This window comes from Molothrus aeneus, chromosome 8 (assembly GCF_037042795.1).
Source record: "Molothrus aeneus isolate 106 chromosome 8, BPBGC_Maene_1.0, whole genome shotgun sequence".
NCBI classification, from domain to species: Eukaryota; Metazoa; Chordata; class Aves; order Passeriformes; family Icteridae; genus Molothrus; species Molothrus aeneus.
The window spans coordinates 26,868,324-26,887,005 of record NC_089653.1 but is presented as its reverse complement, the minus strand read 5'-3'; the positions used below and the strand labels follow the sequence as shown (position 1 = coordinate 26,887,005).

General features: G+C 37.6%; 1 protein-coding gene across 3 annotated transcripts in view; it reads left to right on the top strand.

Annotated features, from left to right (window-relative positions):
- The window catches only part of GPAM (glycerol-3-phosphate acyltransferase, mitochondrial), a 29,612-nt gene extending 11,243 nt beyond the window's left edge, over positions 1-18,369 (top strand). For 2 of the 3 annotated variants that reach the window (XM_066554496.1, XM_066554497.1), the window contains exons 7-21: positions 490-586; positions 1,612-1,748; positions 3,014-3,113; positions 3,845-4,057; positions 4,437-4,550; positions 6,506-6,591; positions 7,486-7,601; positions 8,380-8,450; positions 9,555-9,819; positions 10,319-10,461; positions 11,804-11,881; positions 12,649-12,789; positions 13,511-13,700; positions 13,810-13,868; positions 15,045-18,369. In XM_066554496.1, coding sequence (XP_066410593.1) covers positions 490-586; positions 1,612-1,748; positions 3,014-3,113; positions 3,845-4,057; positions 4,437-4,550; positions 6,506-6,591; positions 7,486-7,601; positions 8,380-8,450; positions 9,555-9,819; positions 10,319-10,461; positions 11,804-11,881; positions 12,649-12,789; positions 13,511-13,700; positions 13,810-13,868; positions 15,045-15,161 — 1,927 coding nt within the window. In that variant the 3' untranslated portion in view covers positions 15,162-18,369. The remainder of the gene's footprint in view (positions 1-489; positions 587-1,611; positions 1,749-3,013; positions 3,114-3,844; positions 4,058-4,436; positions 4,551-6,505; positions 6,592-7,485; positions 7,602-8,379; positions 8,451-9,554; positions 9,820-10,318; positions 10,462-11,803; positions 11,882-12,648; positions 12,790-13,510; positions 13,701-13,809; positions 13,869-15,044) is intronic. The other variant, XM_066554498.1, reaches the window with a different exon arrangement.
- The last annotated feature ends 313 nt before the right edge of the window (positions 18,370-18,682 follow it).

The following is an 18,682-nucleotide window of genomic DNA, read 5'->3' as shown; positions in this document are numbered from 1 at the left end:
AAATAGTAGTTATTCTTCATTTTTAGATGCAGCAGAAGTCCTCTGCCTTTATGAAGAATATATTTTATTATAAGATTAAATAAAACTTTTCCTTCTCTCACAAACCTAGTTTTGGTGCTAATGCTTGGATCAGTATTGGCAGCATTTGTTATTTCAGGCTCATATGGGCAAGAACAGCTATCTGCAGCATCACAGACCAAAAGATAATTTTTCCATTAGCCTATTCAATGTTATAATTTGTAGATATAAGTATCTCAGGGAGAGTCTTATTTTAGATAAAATCTTCTTCTGTGGTATCTACATTTACTACTAGGGATGATTTTGTCTCTGTCATGTTCCTAGTTCACAGCCTTCACTGAGGTTGATACAAGATTTTTGTCATAACTGCAGGAGGCTGAAATGTGGCTACTAACCATAGGCAAAACCTCGTTTAACAATTGGATTTTATAGTAATTTTTAGTTTTTTGAGTTGTGTTTGTTTTTCCTTAGGTTGACTGGCTGGGTGTTACTGAAGTTGTTTAACAGCTTCTTCTGGAATATCCAGATCCACAGAGGTCAAATTGAAATGGTCAAAGCAGCAACAGAGGTAAGGGAGGGTGGGAAAATGCAGTAAGGTGGATTTCTGAAGTAGTTTCTAATAGTATTTGCAGCACTTCTCTTTTTGTGAGAGTTCCACTAAGTCTGTATGAAATGCAATTGTAGGTAGAACTGTATTGTACCTGAAATACAATAAGAACACTGTGAAATAATGTTCATAATTCAATACATGCTCCTAGAGTTGTGTAACCTAAAATACTATGTAAACTCTGAGTTCACCTTTGATTCAGGATCAGATTTTAACTATTAGGCTGAATCATTATCTCAGATGACCTTGCATCCAACATAATTTCTGCTTTTTGAGCTGAGGCAGCCAGTAATAAATTAGTAGATCTAGTCAGGATTTTTCACTTTCACTTTGATTTGGAATAAAAACCTTTAAGAAACAACATTTCCCATTTCTTACTAGAAATCTGTTTCCAGTTTTTCAGTATTTATTGAAATTGGTCAAACAACCTCCTGAATGCTACCATTTCTTTACACTCAAATGAATTAACTTGTCTTGAAGGATTTACCTTAGCTATATTGATTAGATAAATGAAACAAATAAAAAAGTTCCTGTTCTTTTCTGGGTTTTTTTGAATATTGTGTTTGGGAAACTCACTATTCATAAATCCTTGCTAATATCTAATAGAAATACCAGTACTTTGGTGTCAGTGAGGATTTTCCACATCACTTTAATTGTTTGATTAGTGTCTCAGGGCTGTGAGTCTGAACAAACTGGGAGTATTTGTTTCCATTATATTAACAATGATTAATCTGTTAATGTAATGGATACAATTGAAAACTACAGTCCATGAAAACTAATACTAAAGACAAGTTGACTAAAATGTTCTCATTGTCTGAGCTGAAGGAAAACCAGAAGCATACAAACTCAATTATGGTAACTGGAAAATAACATCAGTTTAGATGAGATGATGCTAGCAATCTCAACAGTGGATTTAAGAAAAGGAGTAATATTCCATGTTTCTTACCAACTGACTTGTATCTTATTTCCTTCTCTCCCCACCATAGATGAATTTGCCTCTTATCTTTTTGCCTGTTCACAAATCCCACATCGACTATCTGCTGCTTACATTCATTCTTTTCTGCCATAACATCAAAGCACCCTACATAGCTGCAGGGAACAATCTCAACATCCCCATCTTCAGGTAATAACCTCTCCTTGTTTGAAATAAGACTGGGGTGGTGGGATCTGATCTACTGCACAAAATATCTTAAGTGTAAAATTATCTGAACGTTATTGGGCCGTCATGTAGAACTACTTTGGTTCCTACGACATGTTCAGAGAGGGAGCATCACAACATCCTTCTGAGAAACTCTGTTACAACCTTAGTAGGGTAAGGAGAAAGGATATTCCTTTTTTGGAGTCTCAGAGTGGTTAGATGAGTAAGGAAAGATGATATGGGAGAAAGAATTGTGAATGGACAGCTCTTCATGCAGTTTAGTGAGCTGGCTAACGAGCAGCAACAGTACTGAGTGAATAATACTTAGTGGAAAAGTATTTCCCTTGAGCCTGTGTTTAAATTATATTTCTGGTGGCTGAAGAACCTGAGCTATTTTAGATAATGTTTTGCCACTTAGACAGAATTTGGGCGTATTTGGTATCTAAAGAACGACTGGATATTATAGGAAATGATGAGGAAAGAAAGGGAATGCCTTGTCTTCAAGGGTGTTTTACACCCTGTAGGTGCTGGTCTGTAAAAATCCCAGTGAAAAAGGCATTCATATAAATTAGCAATTGAAATGCTAGTTCTTAGTGCCAACAGAAGAAAGAAAGTTTAGCACAGATAATCTTAACATTACTTTAGGCACTGGGCACCCTGAGTTCTGCAGCATTCAGCAGACCCATGATCCACACATAGCATCCTGTCTGCAGAAAAGTATATTCCTGTTTGGTCTTTTGAGCCAACAAAGGATTTTGTTTCAAGAAAACAGCCCTATTCATCATTGCTTCTGTCAAGCAGAAGGGATATCCTCATGAGAACTTCTTGCTGCACTGTGGGATAAATGCAGGTGGTGTAATTGCTGGTGCCAAGTGGGAGCTGCCTGCAGATTGCTCTGTTAAAATCAGCTGGGTGAGCTGATTCTGCAGTTGAGGGGAGTGTGCGTCACACCATGGGCATGCAGGCTGCGCAGCACAGCATGGACTGGGGCCAGCTCAGGTGAACTCTTACATGGGTCACCAGCATCTCAGTGTGCAAGAATCTCCTGGTCAGTGACCTGTCAAGGCAGTGAAGTGGAGCAAGACAGGGCAAAGAAGCCAGTCCCATCATGTGCAAGTAGTGTCATACAGTTTAGTCTTTAAGAATTTCAGTTATTTGAATCCCTGTTGTGTGCAAGAAATTATTTGTTGGAGATGTAGTAGTTTCCTGCAAGCTGAAATCAATGAGTATAATCCTTCTTTGGTGTGTAGCACATTGATCCGCAAGCTGGGAGGATTTTTCATTCGTCGGAAGTTGGATCAGAACCCTGACGGTCGTAAGGATTTCCTGTACAGAGCTTTGCTCTATGTGGTGTGTATTTCTTGTCTTTCTTTCTGTAGGCAGCGTTTCACTTGGGTGGCAAGTGGGAAAAGTGAGTTCCATCACTTTGGAAATTTATTTATTGCTTTAAATTTGTCTTAAGTTTTATGCTGTAAAAGGGGATTCATTTTTGTATGAAGGTTTGAATTTATAGAATAAAGAAAACTCCATGCTCAGCTCTTTTGAGGATGAGCAGATATCCACCTTGCATAATCCTTATTAAAGAATGTGGAATTAATGCTCTCTGAGTTAACTTATGCTTGTTTCACTGATGTCTTTTGTTGTGAAGCATCTCTACACTGATTCAGTTAACACAATGGAAGTCTGTTCATGATGGGCTGATGTAATCCTTTGTGCCATTCAGTGTAGTAGCTGTTTTTGCATCTTGGAAGATGGGATGTGCTGGGGAACCAGAAGGAAAGATGAATGTGAATCAACTGCATCAACCATTGCTAGAGATGCTTTTTGAATAAATGTCATTATACTGCTTGTATATTCATGCAAATTCAGTTGCACATAGGTCTGGGCTTGTGTCAGGCATAAATTACTGGGGTTTTTTCCCACAAGTACTCATGCCAAGTCATGATCTTCCATTGCTTTTAAAAGGAAATAGTTGCCAACAATATACCTGAAATATAATTGTATGTTATTATATATATATGTATGCCAGTATCATTAGATACTTACTTATTTTTTCTATTTTCCAATCTTCTTGTATTCAGCACATAGAAGAACTGTTGAGACAGCAGCAGTTTCTAGAAATATTCTTGGAAGGCACACGGTCTCGAAGTGGAAAGACATCTGGAGCTAGAGCAGGTCTCCTGTCAGTGGTGGTGGATGCTCTCTTCTCAAATGCTACTCCTGATGTCCTAATTATACCTGTGGGAATCTCCTATGATCGCATAATTGAAGGTCACTATAACAGTGAGCAGCTGGTAAGAGCAATCAAACAACTTGCTTTGCCTAGGGGATTTTCTGCTTGTGTGCAGGAAAACCTATTACATAGTTAAAGGTTATGCTAGTCCTCTGTTCATGGACTCAGGGTTTGAGTTGAGCCATGAGTCACAAAATGTCTCTGACAGGGAGTGCTGAGGTACAGGTGACAATCTTCTAAATGCAAATTCATGACATGACAAGTAATATGTTCAAGGGGATATCCACAGAGAAAAATAGTTCTCTAGATGTACTTGAAGTTACAAGGTGTGTCAAAAGCTTTGGGCTTGCTTTGTCTGCTGTTGCATGCATTTTAATTTTAAACATAACCTTTTAATTGCAAAGTGGAAGAAAAGCAAAACAACCACCTATGTTTTCTAGGGCAAGCCTAAGAAGAATGAAAGTCTTTGGAGTATAGCTAGAGGAGTCTTCAGAATGCTGCGGAAGAATTATGGGTGTGTCAGAGTAGATTTTGCACAACCATTTTCCTTAAGAGTAAGTTTGATATCTTAAAGTTCTTTTTGAAGGTTCGACATTTTTGGTTTTTCAATAGTGGGACACATTTATTTTGATTTTCTCATTGTGGGTTATCATCACTAGCATTATCTGCTGCAGTCCATTCTGGCAGGACAAAAGTATCTCTGTTTTTGATGAGTGTTTGAGTCTTTGGACACATCTGTATTAAGCTGAAATAGTCTCAGAGTTGATATATTAGTTTTGAAACAGTCTAAGTATTCTTACTGGTGGGGTTATTTGTTTGTTTAACAAGTGATCTGTAAAATGATCCTAATACTGTCTAGTAATTCTTTACATTTGGAGTTGAACAACATTTGGAGTTGAAGGAAGCTGAATACTGTTTTCCAGTTGAAGGAAGCTGAATACTGTTTTCCAGTTAATTTAATGACATCTGCAATGGTTGAGGAAGGGCATTTATCTCGCTGGATTTTTAAAATTGCTAAGAAAATTAGTAGCTATAAAAGTGTCATGGGTAATATATCATGAAAATCTGTATATTCTTTGAAAGTCATCATTCATTATTAGTTCACAACTATTACCTAGTTTCTCAGGGAATGGGATAGTGTGGCAGTATCTGCCTTTACTCTAAATTTTCTCAGATCTCTTTGCAGAATCTGCTGGTACTAATCTCTATTTCACTAATCTGTATTCTGCCACAGTATACCTTATTTTTAGTGTGACTTTAATAAGATTAAGCACTGCAACAACAACTTACTAGAACATTATTCAAATTAATTAGGTGTTCTTCTTTTCTGCCCTATTTCTCTCAGAAAAAGCAGTAGGGTTGGAGAGCTTTGGAGGGTTCAGTTACCACAGCATGAAATTATTGTGACCAGCTGCACTGCATTATAATTAGTGTAGTAGGGAAAGATACTAATTCACTTCCAAAGGAGAAGGCTTGGGCTATTCTTGGTAGGGAGTTAACAACTCTTCTTGGATCAGTGTAAGGAAAAGAGGGCTATCTGCCCTCTTAATCTAGTGAAAGCTAATCACTCTGTACCTTCCCAGCAGCCTCTGTCAGGTCTCATTTGTACCTGTGTTCCTTATTGTGCCTTAGAATGGTGATAAATGACAAAAATCCTTAAAGTGTGCCTTAGCTCATATTTGGAGAAGTGTAACTGTAGTTGTGTCACTGCCGGTTCTTCTAAAGCACACGAGCTTTGGGGGTTAATTTTGGGCATCTGCAGTTCTATGAGCACAGGCTTGGAAGCAGAAGAGTGTGTGAAAGAGGCTGTGGAACTCTTTTAAGCAGCTTTCCTGGGAAGGAGCTGTTTTCCTGACCAGCAGGTTAAGTGGCTCTTTAGTTTCCCATTCTTTACAGAAACTGAGGGAACACAGTGTCCTGAAAACAGAAGAATGTAAATTTTAACCTATAAGGAGAGGAGTTTGGCTTTTGAGAAATTTGGGATTCAGGAATTCCAAGCATGCAGTACCCTGCCTGCTTCCTGGGGTCTTTAGTTTGTGTCTTGCAACCAGAGTTTGGTACAGCAGTGTTTCCCTCTCTCCTGGTGTTTGAGGGAGGCAGGAGTAAGCAATAATTACAGTCTCCATGCTGGTTCTGAATGGGTGCTAGCTTTTGTTCTCATTCACGTTAATGAGGCAGTTCTCATTAATTTAATCGTGGAACTCATCTCAAAGGAGTTGTTCACAGCAGGGTGCTGACAGAGGTTATGTATTGTTTTCATTGCAAGTTTTTCTATGAAGTACAGATTCCTTGCTGTGGGAAGTCTACTTTTTGCATAAAATAAAGTAAAAAGTGAATAAGCTGTTGAAAACTTTTAATATCTCTGACCTTATTACTGCTTTTTTAGTGTGACCTATTTTTAATCAATTGCATTTTTGAATAATTGCCTTTTTCCTGTAATAGCAGTATCAGTTGCATGCAAGAATAAGATGGAAAAAGTACAAAAAATAATGAGCCTTTTTTTTAACAGGAATATGTAAACAGCCAAAGCCAAAAACCTGTGCCTGCTCCTTTTTCTTTGGAACAAGCTTTGTTACCAGCTATACTTCCATCAAGGTAGAGATTTTTTTGGGGTATTGTTGAAAGGGAGGACAGGTTGGGATTCGTTTGTTTGTTTATCTTTTTTATTGTATTACATTCCAAACAGTGCTTGAATTCCCCATGGATAATCTAATTGTTTATAGAAAAGTGCAAAACTTAGGCAATTCTAACTGCAATTTATTCAATTTATTATAAGAGTTACATTCTTCCTGATGAGCTCTGTTCCAATAAATTTATAAATTTTATGGAATAATTTAGGGGGGAAAATGCCATGCTTAGGGAAAAGTAAAGGATTTGTTTTTAAACCTCACAAACATTTCACAAGGTTTTTGGAATAATTCCAAAGCAAATAGGACCTGTGAGTGAGTACTCCTTGTTTTCAAGGAGACGACTGTCAGAACTGCAAAACTGCTTAAGGATTAGTTCTACATTTGTTACATAGATAGACATTTTAGCTGTTTTTTTTAGGAGTTACACAAACCTATGTGGTCCTGGTGGGGGCAAAGTCAGTTCTGTACCTTTAGAAAGTTGTAAGTCCATACAAAAGACCATTTCTAGTTTGTAGAGAAGCTGGACTCTGTCTTTCAGGTAAATTTGTTTTTTCTACTGTTGTCCATATTTGTTGAAGAAAAAAGAGCAATTGGTGTTACAGCAAAGTCATGAGTAGCCATAGAAAATCTTGCAATTTTTCTTCTGGTAGTCTTATCATGGATTGTTCTGCAATGCAAAGAAATAATCAGGAAAAGTTGGTAGAGCTTTTTGCTGATAATATTTTCTGCCCCTACCAGACTGTAGTGGTATTTTGTGCTGTAGTTAATGTTAAGTATACATTAAAAAAATCAGTTTATATTGTTTTACATTTTGATCAGAATCCAAATGTCATCATGTTTATTTTTGTTCTGCATTCAGACCTAATGATACTGTGGATGAAGGTGCAGAAGCCTCACTGCCCAACTCCAGGGATATCACCAGTGAACCCTTCAGAAGAGAGCTGATATCCAACTTGGCTGAGCACATTCTGTTCAGTAAGTGTTGAAGAGTATCACTACCACAGAATCATAGGGTGATGAGGATAGGAAGGAACCTTAAAGATCATCTCATTTCAACCCCCCTGCCATGGCCAGTGACACCTTCCACTGGAGCTGTCAGCTGCCTGTTTGGTTTTGCTAAAACATGAATTTTCTGTGTAGTAATGTTACACTTCCTAATTGTCTCCATCCAGGTGATCATTTCATGACTTACATAATCTTGACAATTCTCCATCCTTTATCTCCCTCCTTTCTCTTCAAAGTTTAATAAACTCCTTTTTTGATCAAGTAGAAGATTTTTATTCTGTTTGTTGGACTAGTACACTAAACTTTCTGTACTTTGAAGTGCTTGATTATCATATTGATGCACTCATTGCTTGTCTCTTCATGTAAGGAGCTATTGGAGTGTCTTAATGGCATTATTTGAGATCATACATGAGCTCATCTAGCTGCATGGACCAGTGTTGCCAGGTTTTATAGGTTATGTGATGTATGCTTCAGTCAGCAGGCATGTGGCTTGTGGTACTAGAGATACACAGGAAGCAGTACTTACCTTAGTAAATATTTAAGCTTTATTTGGCCTTCTTAGTCCAAGTTACTTTGATTACTTTAATACTGTTTCTAGACACACATAATACACTTTGTATTTTATTCAGTGGGTACAGTTCTGTGCCCACATCCATGTAACTATCTTTTAAATAGTGGGTACTCTTTCATTTGTAATGGTATTTGGAATGTCTCAGATGCTCAGCAAGTTTATCTTGTTCACCTCTAGCTGCTGACAAGTCCTGTGCTGTGATGTCTACCCACATTGTTGCCTGTTTGTTGCTGTACAGACACAGGCAGGTAAGGCTTCTGTGTTGCTTAAATAGCCAAACATTGTTTTGGCCTTGTTAAATTATTAAAAAAAAAGTATGGATTTTACTATTGCATGATACTGATTAAAAAAAGAAAGAGGCATTTAAATTAAAGTGGATTTCAGGTAGTCTGAGTGCTGATATTTTAGTTAACAGTGGGTGCTTGAACACAAGCCATTACTGATGGGATGATAATAAATGCTCATGTGGCAATATATCTTAGTAATTCAAAATGTTATGTTTTTATTAAAGATTACCTGGGTTTCATTTATTGTGTTAGGGTTGTTTTTTAGATCTCAAAACACATTCACTACTGAATGCTCTAGAAACTGTTCCATTAATTTCCAAATTGATTTTACTGTTTCTCAGTATTAAAATAATCTATCACAATGGCAGAATGATACTAATGTTTACCTGAAGTCTTGTGCATGAAAATTTGAAGAATTTTTTTTTCCTCCTACAAGTTTGTTTTGTATTTTTTCTAAAAGTCCTTCAAGTCTGAACATTTTATTGCTTGTATATTGAGAACAAATGGAAAAATATTGGTCACTTGTATAATCCTGCTTGTGGAGGAAGTGTTACCAATCTCATCAGTCCAGTCTTCCCAATTTCCTAAAACAGTGGAATCAAATAAGCATTTTACAATGTGATCTGACTCCATCTTGAGAGAAAACGAGAAAAGGAATTGCCTGAGGAAAGTATTTTCCTCATGTTCCACACCAGTTGTTCCATTCTGTTAAGTGCAATATTCCCAGCTAATTGATCATTCACTTTATAGCATAGGTAATGGAAACATGATACTTCTGACGTGGTCTTGAGGTATCTTGAGGTATTCATGTCTCTGCAGGCTGTGAAATAAACCAAGAAGCAAAGAAAAACCTTGCATTCCCAACTAGTTCCATGGCTGTGTAATTCAAAACATGTGGAACTACTTCATCAAAACCTCAGTGAAAATCAGTTTTTCTGATATGACTGTTGTGCTTTGGATTATTGGTTAGTGTATTGTGTTTGATATATACCTGATTATGTGGTTTACTGATAGATTCCTGTGCAGAAAAATTGTTTAACTCTGTTGATTCTATGTTTATTGTAGGGAACTGATCTTTCCAGACTGGTAGAAGATTTCTTCTCTATGAAGGAGGAGGTCCTAGCCCGTGACTTTGACTTGGGATTTTCAGGGAACTCAGATGATGTTGTCATGCATGCCATCCACTTGTTGGGGAACTGTGTAAATATCACAAACACGAGCAGAAACAATGAGTTCTTCGTCACTCCCAGCATCACAATACCTGCTGTCTTTGAGCTCAACTTCTACAGCAATGGAATACTTCATGTATTCATTAAAGAGGCTGTTATTGGTAGGTTTTGGGGTTTATCAGGGAAAGACTTCTGTGTAACCCTTGAAGTCAGAGTATCTGCACAGAAATCCCCATCAGTTTCTCGTGTTATTTCCTTTAATACAAATTTTCACTTCCTGTTTCAACTCACGTTTACCTTAACAATTTTAAAGCAAACTTGTATTTTGTTTGAGGAACGTTCCCATTCTTTTTTCCCCTCATCCTTTATCTTTCTTGGAGGTATTTTTGTATTGGTCACTGCCATAGGCAAGGCACTATCAGAATTCTGAGCCAACATGGCAAAAGCTATGTTTTGGTGAGCAGTATTTTAATGAGATTTTGTTTTGATCTGACATTACTGGACAAAACATAGTGGTTAAGTCTGTCTCTATTCCTGAATGGCATGTGTAATATTTGACTGCTTTTAGCCCCAGAAGTGAATGAAACACAAGTTTGATGTTTCCTTTGCCATAAAGCTCTTTGGAAAATTAAACTTTGCCTGTGTTTGTTTCTGCTCCAGCCTGCAGTCTTCACGCGATTCAGAGCAGGAGGTACAGAAATGGTACCAGTGGTGCTTCTCCCAGTTTAATCAGTCAAGAGCACCTGGTCAGAAAAGCTGCCAGCTTGTGCTACTTGCTTTCCAATGAATTCTCTGTGTCTTTGGTAAGTAATTGCATTAATTGTCCAGTTTCTGTTCTGCTTGCTACTTTAAAATTACAGGGTGCTTTCTACAAGTGTCACAGCTCTGGTCTGTTCACTGTCAGTGCAGTGTGATGGTGATGGGTATCAGTGGCTGTCACACTCTGAGTGCCACCTGCTGCTCCTGCCAGTGCTGAAGTGGGTGATGCTGGGCTGGGCCTGGGACATTTCTGCTGTGCTTTAGGCCTTTCCTGAGCAAGGCAGCATTAAGAAGCCCACCTCGAGTTGTGGGAAGCTGAGAGAGCAGCTTCTCTAACATATTCTGTATCATTCCTGTCATTAGCTCATCACAGCTGTATTTGCATTCTGCCCAAAATATTAATTTATTTATTTTCTTACCTAAAGAAACAAAAGTCTTTGTGAGTACCCAGCTCCTGTGAGTTTGCACAGGTGATTGAAATTGTGTTGGGAAGTAAGGCTCCATATTCTAAAGATATCCCTTATTTGCATAGGAGTGCAGTTCTCATGTTGTGCCACACCTGGTACTTAGTGGAAATTTTAAACATGGCCTGACTTCAGTTTTTGTTGTTACAAAACACTGATGAGAGTTGATATTATCTCACTTTTCAGACACTGCATACTTCCAATTTTAAGTGCTAGATGTTATTTTCTCTTATGTGTAGAAGTTGATTAAAATTCTAGAGATTCTTCAATTAGCTCTTACATTTGTACTCATATTTGACTTGTGCACTTTTTACAGAAGCATAAGCCAAATTTAGTATTTTTGTCTGGGTAGTAACGTTAGCTCATATACTGGAGTTCTTTAGTAATATTATCCTTCTGCTTTCAGAGTTAATAATTGATTATTATTTTTTTAACTAAGAAAATATTTCCTAAATTATTATGAATAATGTAAAAGAAGTTGGATTTTTTTTATTCCATTTCAAAACACGTAAGAGAATTTCTTGGAAGTGTCGTTTCCTTTAAATTCCAAATAGATCACTGTTATGAGTTTCAATAATTTTAATTTTATGATGATTTTATTCCAGAACTGTTAACAAACTAAAATTTGGTTAGAGGCTATTAAAAAGGGAGAATATTTAATGTGTCTTTCTACCAGTGGTAATGCATTTTGGAAAAATCTTGGACATGTTTTAAATATCCTATTTCACTACAATTTTTTTTAATGCCTGCCAGGATAAACACAAGAGTGGTGCAGTGGGATTATGCTGATAAAAGTTTAACAGATTGCATAAAAGAAATAATTCTGCTATATCTAAAATATTCATACTGAACAGGGAATGATGTTGCTGTAATGGGTGTAATGAATGTGCCTTTTTCACTGCATTCCTTTTATGTTGTGCAGCCTTGCCAGGTAATCTATCAAGTTTGCCACGAGTCTGTGGAAAGGCTGATCCAGTATGGCATTCTCCTGGTGGCTGAGGTAAAGTGGCAGAGATGTTGTAGGATGGTGTGCTGTACTATGGGTGGTTTATGCTCCTTAGTTGTGAGACTTGTTCTAAGTATATGTTGTTACTGAAAGCTGAGTGCCCAGGACTGAGGCTGCTTCACTCCTCTGTTCCTAAGTGTCAGACAGTTGGGTACAGTCAGCCTGTGATGCTTCATGACTCTGTGTGTAATTTCATTTTACCAGTAAGGCTACTAAGGAAGACACCTATTTTTGTACTGTCTTGAAACTTGGGATTTATTTTATTATTGGAGCCCTTTCAAATGTAGCATAGCTACATGGATTTTTTTACTTTCCACTCTACAGGAGTCAAGAGTCCAGACCTTTTGTCATTCTTTAATTCCTTTGCATTGATCTCAGAATTACTGTAAAACTCCTCAGCTTGCAGTTTCAGGGTTGTAGGGGAGTCTCTGTATGGTGCAGTTTGCCAGAGGTGCACACTGCAAAGAAAATCTTAGGAGTGGAGGCAGCTGATTCAGTGTGTCTTTGCTTCATAAACTTTTTCTTTTTGTGCACAGTAAACAAACCTTGACACCCAGGAGGAAGCAAGAAAAAAACCCAGTCTTTTTCACCAAATGTCTCTTCTCTCTCCTTTTCTCAATGCTGCCTATAATTGAGTCTCACCTGCATCCATTAAATGGCGGTTAATAAATGCATTAAGTCAGATGAGATTATAAAAGAAACCTATTGCTTGCCTGGAATTGGAGTTTTACCTATTTACCACCTTGTTTTTGAAATTTAAGCAGGATGATCAGGAGGATGTTAGCCCCAGTCTTACAGAACAGCAGTGGAATAAAAAACTCCCTGAGCCATTATCTTGGAGAAGTGATGAGGAAGATGAAGACAGTGATTTTGGAGAGGAGCAGAGAGATTGCTACCTGAAGGTAATATTTTCCTTGTAATGTTGAACACTCTTGTGAGAGTTATAAATTACTTTGGTTATTCAGGACAGGTACTGATAACTTTTTTTGGTGGGTGGCTTTTTGTTGGTTTGCAATGTTAGTATTTTTGTACAGTCCATTTGTCTCCTTCACATGAGGAAAATAGCTAAAGAAACATAAACAGTCTTTACAGGGAGGTGGAGGAGCAAAGGGTTAGAGTCCTGAAAACTGAAAAAGACTCAAGTACCTTGGGTTTATTCCTTACATGCAGCCTAAAAGAGGCACATCCAGCTGGTATTTATATTCAGCCTGTGTTTCACTTCATAGATTGCTTATGTTGATTTTAGATATATTACTAGTTTTCTCAGAGCTGACACAAACACTTTAGGATATCTTGTTAACACATGGAAACTTCTGTCTGTCTCTGTGAATGTAGGGCAGCCCTTCTGCTGGCTGCAGAACAGCATGATGTCTTTAATTTTATCTTGGGAAAATAGTAATACTCTGGAGGAGGAAAAAATAGCCTTGGTCTGTAATGTTCAGTGCTTGTTTTGTCCCTCATGATAAGCCTCTTTTTTCTGCTATGCTCCCATTTTGTGCTGTGCTCCCACACTTGTTTTTGTACAGGTTTTTGTGCTTTTGGTGTTTCAACATGTTATGCCTTGCAGGTCATTTCTGGTTTCCACTGGTCTGTGTCACTGAACCTTTTGTTGCCTTTCCTTAGGTGAGCCAGTCTCAGGAGCACCAGCAGTACATCACTTTCCTGCAGAGGTTACTGGGACCATTACTGGAGGCATACAGCTCTGCTGTCATCTTTGTGCACAATTTTAGTGGTCCTGTTTTAGAGTCTGAATATATTCAGAAGCTACACAGGCACTTAATAAGCAGGACAGAGAGGAATGTTGCTGTGTATGGTATGTTAAACTGGTTTTCGAACTGGGTTTGATGCATTCTGTTCTTTCTACCACAAGGTAGCCCAAATTGAATTTCAGTTTGTTTATCTCTGGGTTTTCTCTCTTGCAGCTGAGAGTGCTACCTACAGTCATGTGAAAAATGCAGTGAAAGTCTTCAAGGAAATTGGAGTAAGTGTTTGCTGCTCAGAGCTGGGGACTGTTAAGTTTCATTTCAATAATGAGCACAATTTGGACATTTCATGGAATCTGTTTAGTGTAATTTTAAAATCAGTGATTATATCTGTGGAAATGTATTTGGATTTGGAGCATTTTGGTTTCCTTTAGGCTGAGGGCTGTAACAGAGACCACAAGCTGCAGAGCAGGGCATTTCTTGCCTCTGGGAAGGCAAGAATCCTCTGTCTGGATGGATGGGTGACTAGACATTTTTATTCACAGCAAATGAAGTTCCTCTGTTCTACTCTGTGTCCCTATTGAACAATATTGAAAGGCTGAGAGCATGTTCTGTGCTCAGTAACAGCTAAATTTAATTTTGAAGTCTACTTAAATCTTTAAAAAAGCATTAGTTATTGAGTTTTGGCTTAGCAGTGATTGATGCTTCAGAACAACCATCCTTATACACCTTCAGTGTTCACCAGGAGGACACAGGTCTTCTTTAAGATAAATATTTAGTTTTGTACTTTACCACTAGTATTTCAAATCATCACCCATGTAGATTTTGCAAGTGAAATGTTTTTCTTTCATCAGACTGGCATGGATTCCTGAATGCCACATAAGATACAGCATTATAATTTGGAAACTATTGACATGTAGGCAAAATGTTGCTGGGTATGGGTTTTGAAGTTTTTGCCTTTAAATTCCAATGTATTGAATAATCCAACAATAGCTGGCCAAGTAAAACTATCTTTCTGTAGACTGAATAGCTGTGAGGAAAGTACATACTGAATCCATCATTTTCCAGCAGCAGGATAAACCAGAATGAAAAGTGGAATTAGATAATGTTTGTTGAGCACCTTTTATAGCATAGCATCTGAATTGTTTTTACAGTGCTTCCACTTTCAATCAGATGCCTTTGATTGGTTCTTTTTTCCCTCACTGTTAAGATTTGGCTGTTTATCACGCACTGTACTTATTTCTCAATTTCTTTTCTTCCATAACCCCTGAAGGGCTTCAACCTTGAGTGAATTCTAATAATACCTCAAGGCATTGCCATCTAAGCCTTCAAGAAATGAAAAGAAAGTCTTGTAAATGAGGGAAATCTTAGTATAGGCCATAACATTTTAATCTCAGAAGAAGGAAGATTCCTTTAACATGGTGATGCTTACATGTGTTCATGCTGTGCTTCAGGTTTTCAAGCAGACTCAGCAGAGGAAAGACACCATTTTGGAACTTGGCACTACGTTCCTACCTCAGAGCAACAGGCAGAAACTGCTGGAATTTGTCATGAGCTTCATGGTGTTATAGACCACACACAGCACCTTTGTCCAGGGACACGAGGACAGGTTTTGAGACTGTGGCAAAGCCTGGGGACATTTGCTAATCCTTCAAACTGTAAGGTGCCACTGTCTGGGTAAGGCCTTCTCTGACTTGAACTACTGGAAGACAAGTGCCTTCTTACGTGTGCATTTATGGGTTTCTTACAGTCCCAGTCATGTTGTAATACAGCGATACTCAGATGACACTTTCGATACAAGCAATTTAACTTGTTGCAAAAAATGAGATAAATTATTAGACTTAGATGTAAAAAAAAAAAAAAAAAATTATCAGTGTTACATTTTAAATAAACTTTTAAAGACTGTAACAGATGCACAAATACACATATTGGTGTTCTGTAGCTAACCCTGAGATCTTGAGTTTAGTGGCAACACAGTTTATGGCTTAACCAAGTAACTTTCATTCCAATTCAGTTTTATTGTTTTAATAAATGGCTCAAAAATTTTGCTTAGGCACGCTATATACTTCATGGATAAAGCCATAGTTTTTCATAAGTGTTAACATAAATGCCAACATTCTAATGAAAATTAGAGGTACAGACATCTGAGAATAATGATCATGTAGCAGGTGATTGTGAGAAATGTCAGCAGGCACACCTTGCACTATTAAAACTGTGTAGTGCAGTGGTAAATTGCACTAATCACTGCTGTCAGGAAGAATGTGAGTAGTGTTCTTGCTTTTATTATGGCATCTGTCATTCAGCCAGATAAGTCAGGAGACAGTTGCCTGAATGTGAATATCTTGTAAAATCTTAGATTATTATTTAATTGAAAAAAAACCTAATAAGTTCAGGGTTTATTTTTTGTTTTGTTTTGTTTTGGATTTTTTAATTAATAGGATGTCAGATTTTTTTAATTGGAGTAAAGTCTTGATTTGGTGAAATAAGTTTTAATTTTGACCCTAAAAATTTCAGCAATAATTTTGTCATTTCTTTGGAAACAAGTGTTCATATTATATTCTGTTGTTGAGCAGACCTAAATTGATATGAAGTAGTACCTCTAGAAACACAGAAATATAAACAATGTACTTTAGACTGTGATCTAACTGACTTAAAAATGAAATTATTTCACAGGCAAAACTGAATGATTAATAAATTCTGTCCTATGAAACAGGACTCTGGTGTTGCAATTTGATCCTTTTTCATGGAGGAATTGCACTGTAGATTTCATCTTCTCTTCATGGGAGGGCAGATTAGATTGCAACCTGTAGTCCTGTATTTTAGTACCGCTGATTTGGCTGAAGCAATAACTTGGTGGTATGTGAAGATGGTTTGCTTGTGAAATGTGTTTTCCCTCCTTTATGCCTTCTAGATGAGGGAAATTAAACATTTCCTTTGCTGCATTGCTTTGCTTGATTCTCACATCCTGACCTTGTGAGCAGAAAATCCCCCAAACTTCATCATGTAATCTCTGTTGCTTAACATAAACATGGAAAATCATACTTGAATCCCAGCACTTGCACTGTTATGCCAGCACAAAACTGATGCACACAATTAGAGTTGTGGCCAAGGAGCTTGCATTTGTACTGCACATTTGTCAACAAGAATATTTCTGTAAATTTTTTTATTAAATGCTATTAATATTTGAAAGCTGCAGTTTATAGTTTATTAGCATTATACTGTTAGCACTGTGAGATGCATGTGTTTTGTCACTAAACCAGGTGCTCTACAACACTTAAAGAATTTCTGAACCAAAGCTACATTAATATGGATAAACACTGACCCTTGAGTCGCTTGTGTTCTTATGTCCTTCTGCTGTCTCAGCAGGACTGACTACATCACTCATAATTTGTTTTGTGAAGGCTACCAGCTGTTTAGAAAACCGTTTCATCTCATACTCACTGATGTGCACTGTTCATCCACCTGATGAATTCTCCATACAATGTTTGTTGCTGATGGCTTCCATTTAATATCAAAAAAAGTCTAGGTGCTTCTGAATAACGAGCTCTCATAGTTTACTGCACTTCAGCAGATCTGGGGTGTACTAACAGCAATGTTTGTACATAAATTTTTTTTTAAAAATGAAGCAATATGAAGCAAACAAAACTTGAGTCATTTTATTAAGAATGTTTTGCCAACAGAGGTATTGGTTACCATAAAACCCAGGAGTACTGTGGTCACTGGAGTGTTCTGGCTAGGTGTTGCAACTAAAATAATTTATAGCTTACATTAAAAAAAATTAAATAAATCTGGTTAACATAAATCAATGAGTTGGTAATAATGCATGTGAATACACTTTAATGGATACTTATATATGCAGGGGGAGGGCCACCTCTAAAACTGTTTTGGTTTTGTATGAAAAAAAAAAACAAACCTGCATGTGATAGATTGGTACTATGAATCATATGCCACTGGAAGCCCTTGCATTCTGCAGCAAGTGTGTATGATGTATACATGTATATATGCTAGTATGTATGTTCTGAAACACAACATCTATGCTTTTCCCTAAAATTAAAGCACAGAATGTAAAATTATCAGGCTGTAACAGTCAAAGAGACTGTACCAACACTTGCACTGTATTTACACCTTCAGTGTCTTCTGATTTTATTAACTTTTCATGTTTGCTTTGCTGTTAAAATTCCAGGTCAAGTTGATTCAGTAAAGTTAACCAGTAAAAGAGAAAAGACTGGCCCTGAATTACCATAACTGTATTTTAAGACTTTATAAAGACTTACATGGATCTCGTAATTCTTATGAGCATAATACTCAGGTGTGCAAACCTTTTTGGGCCAGTGTCTTTTCATGCTATGAGAAATTTAACCTCTCCACGCCCATCCTGTAGATGTCCCATTTTTAGAGAGATGGAAATGTGGGATGGCACTCCCCGTGTTCCATGAGTTCACTGCCTGTAGCCTGGGCAGGGCATTGGCTCTGTGCTCTGGGCAGCACAGGGCTGCACTCACCACCTCTGATCAGGAAGCATAGACACACACTTGCATTCAGCTGCCTGCCTGCTCCTCAGAGAAGTGCCCCAAGCACCACGTGGAAGAAGCTTGAGCTGGGAGGTGATGTAAGATACTGTTGTTTTTGTGTTTCTGTGCTGAGAGCCGGGAACTGCTGACTGGAGAATGTTACTGTGTTTTACCTGTTATGTGTAATGCGTGTTTGTTGTAGAAGCACAGAGGTGTACTGGAGTCATTTTAATAAATTAAAACTGTTTGCTAATGTGACATTTAACAAGCTCTTCTAGTGTTCTTTTGATTTATTTTTTTGTTGTTGTGGGTTTTTTAAAATAACTCGCTGAGATAATTCATTCAACAACTTTATTACACTGCAGGTAGTTTCTGAAATTAAACCATTAAAATCCCTCATTGTAGATGTATCTCTACCAGTGTATGAGCTGGTGCAGAGACACTTAAAAAGCAGGTTGAAGTGACATCCCAACTCCTGAGCCACTGTTTTGTTGCAAAGTGGAGGTGCCATTTTGCCTCTCTGTTCCCCCATCCCCACAAGGTTATTGCACATGGAGTTCTTTTGCAGTTCCTTTCTCCTC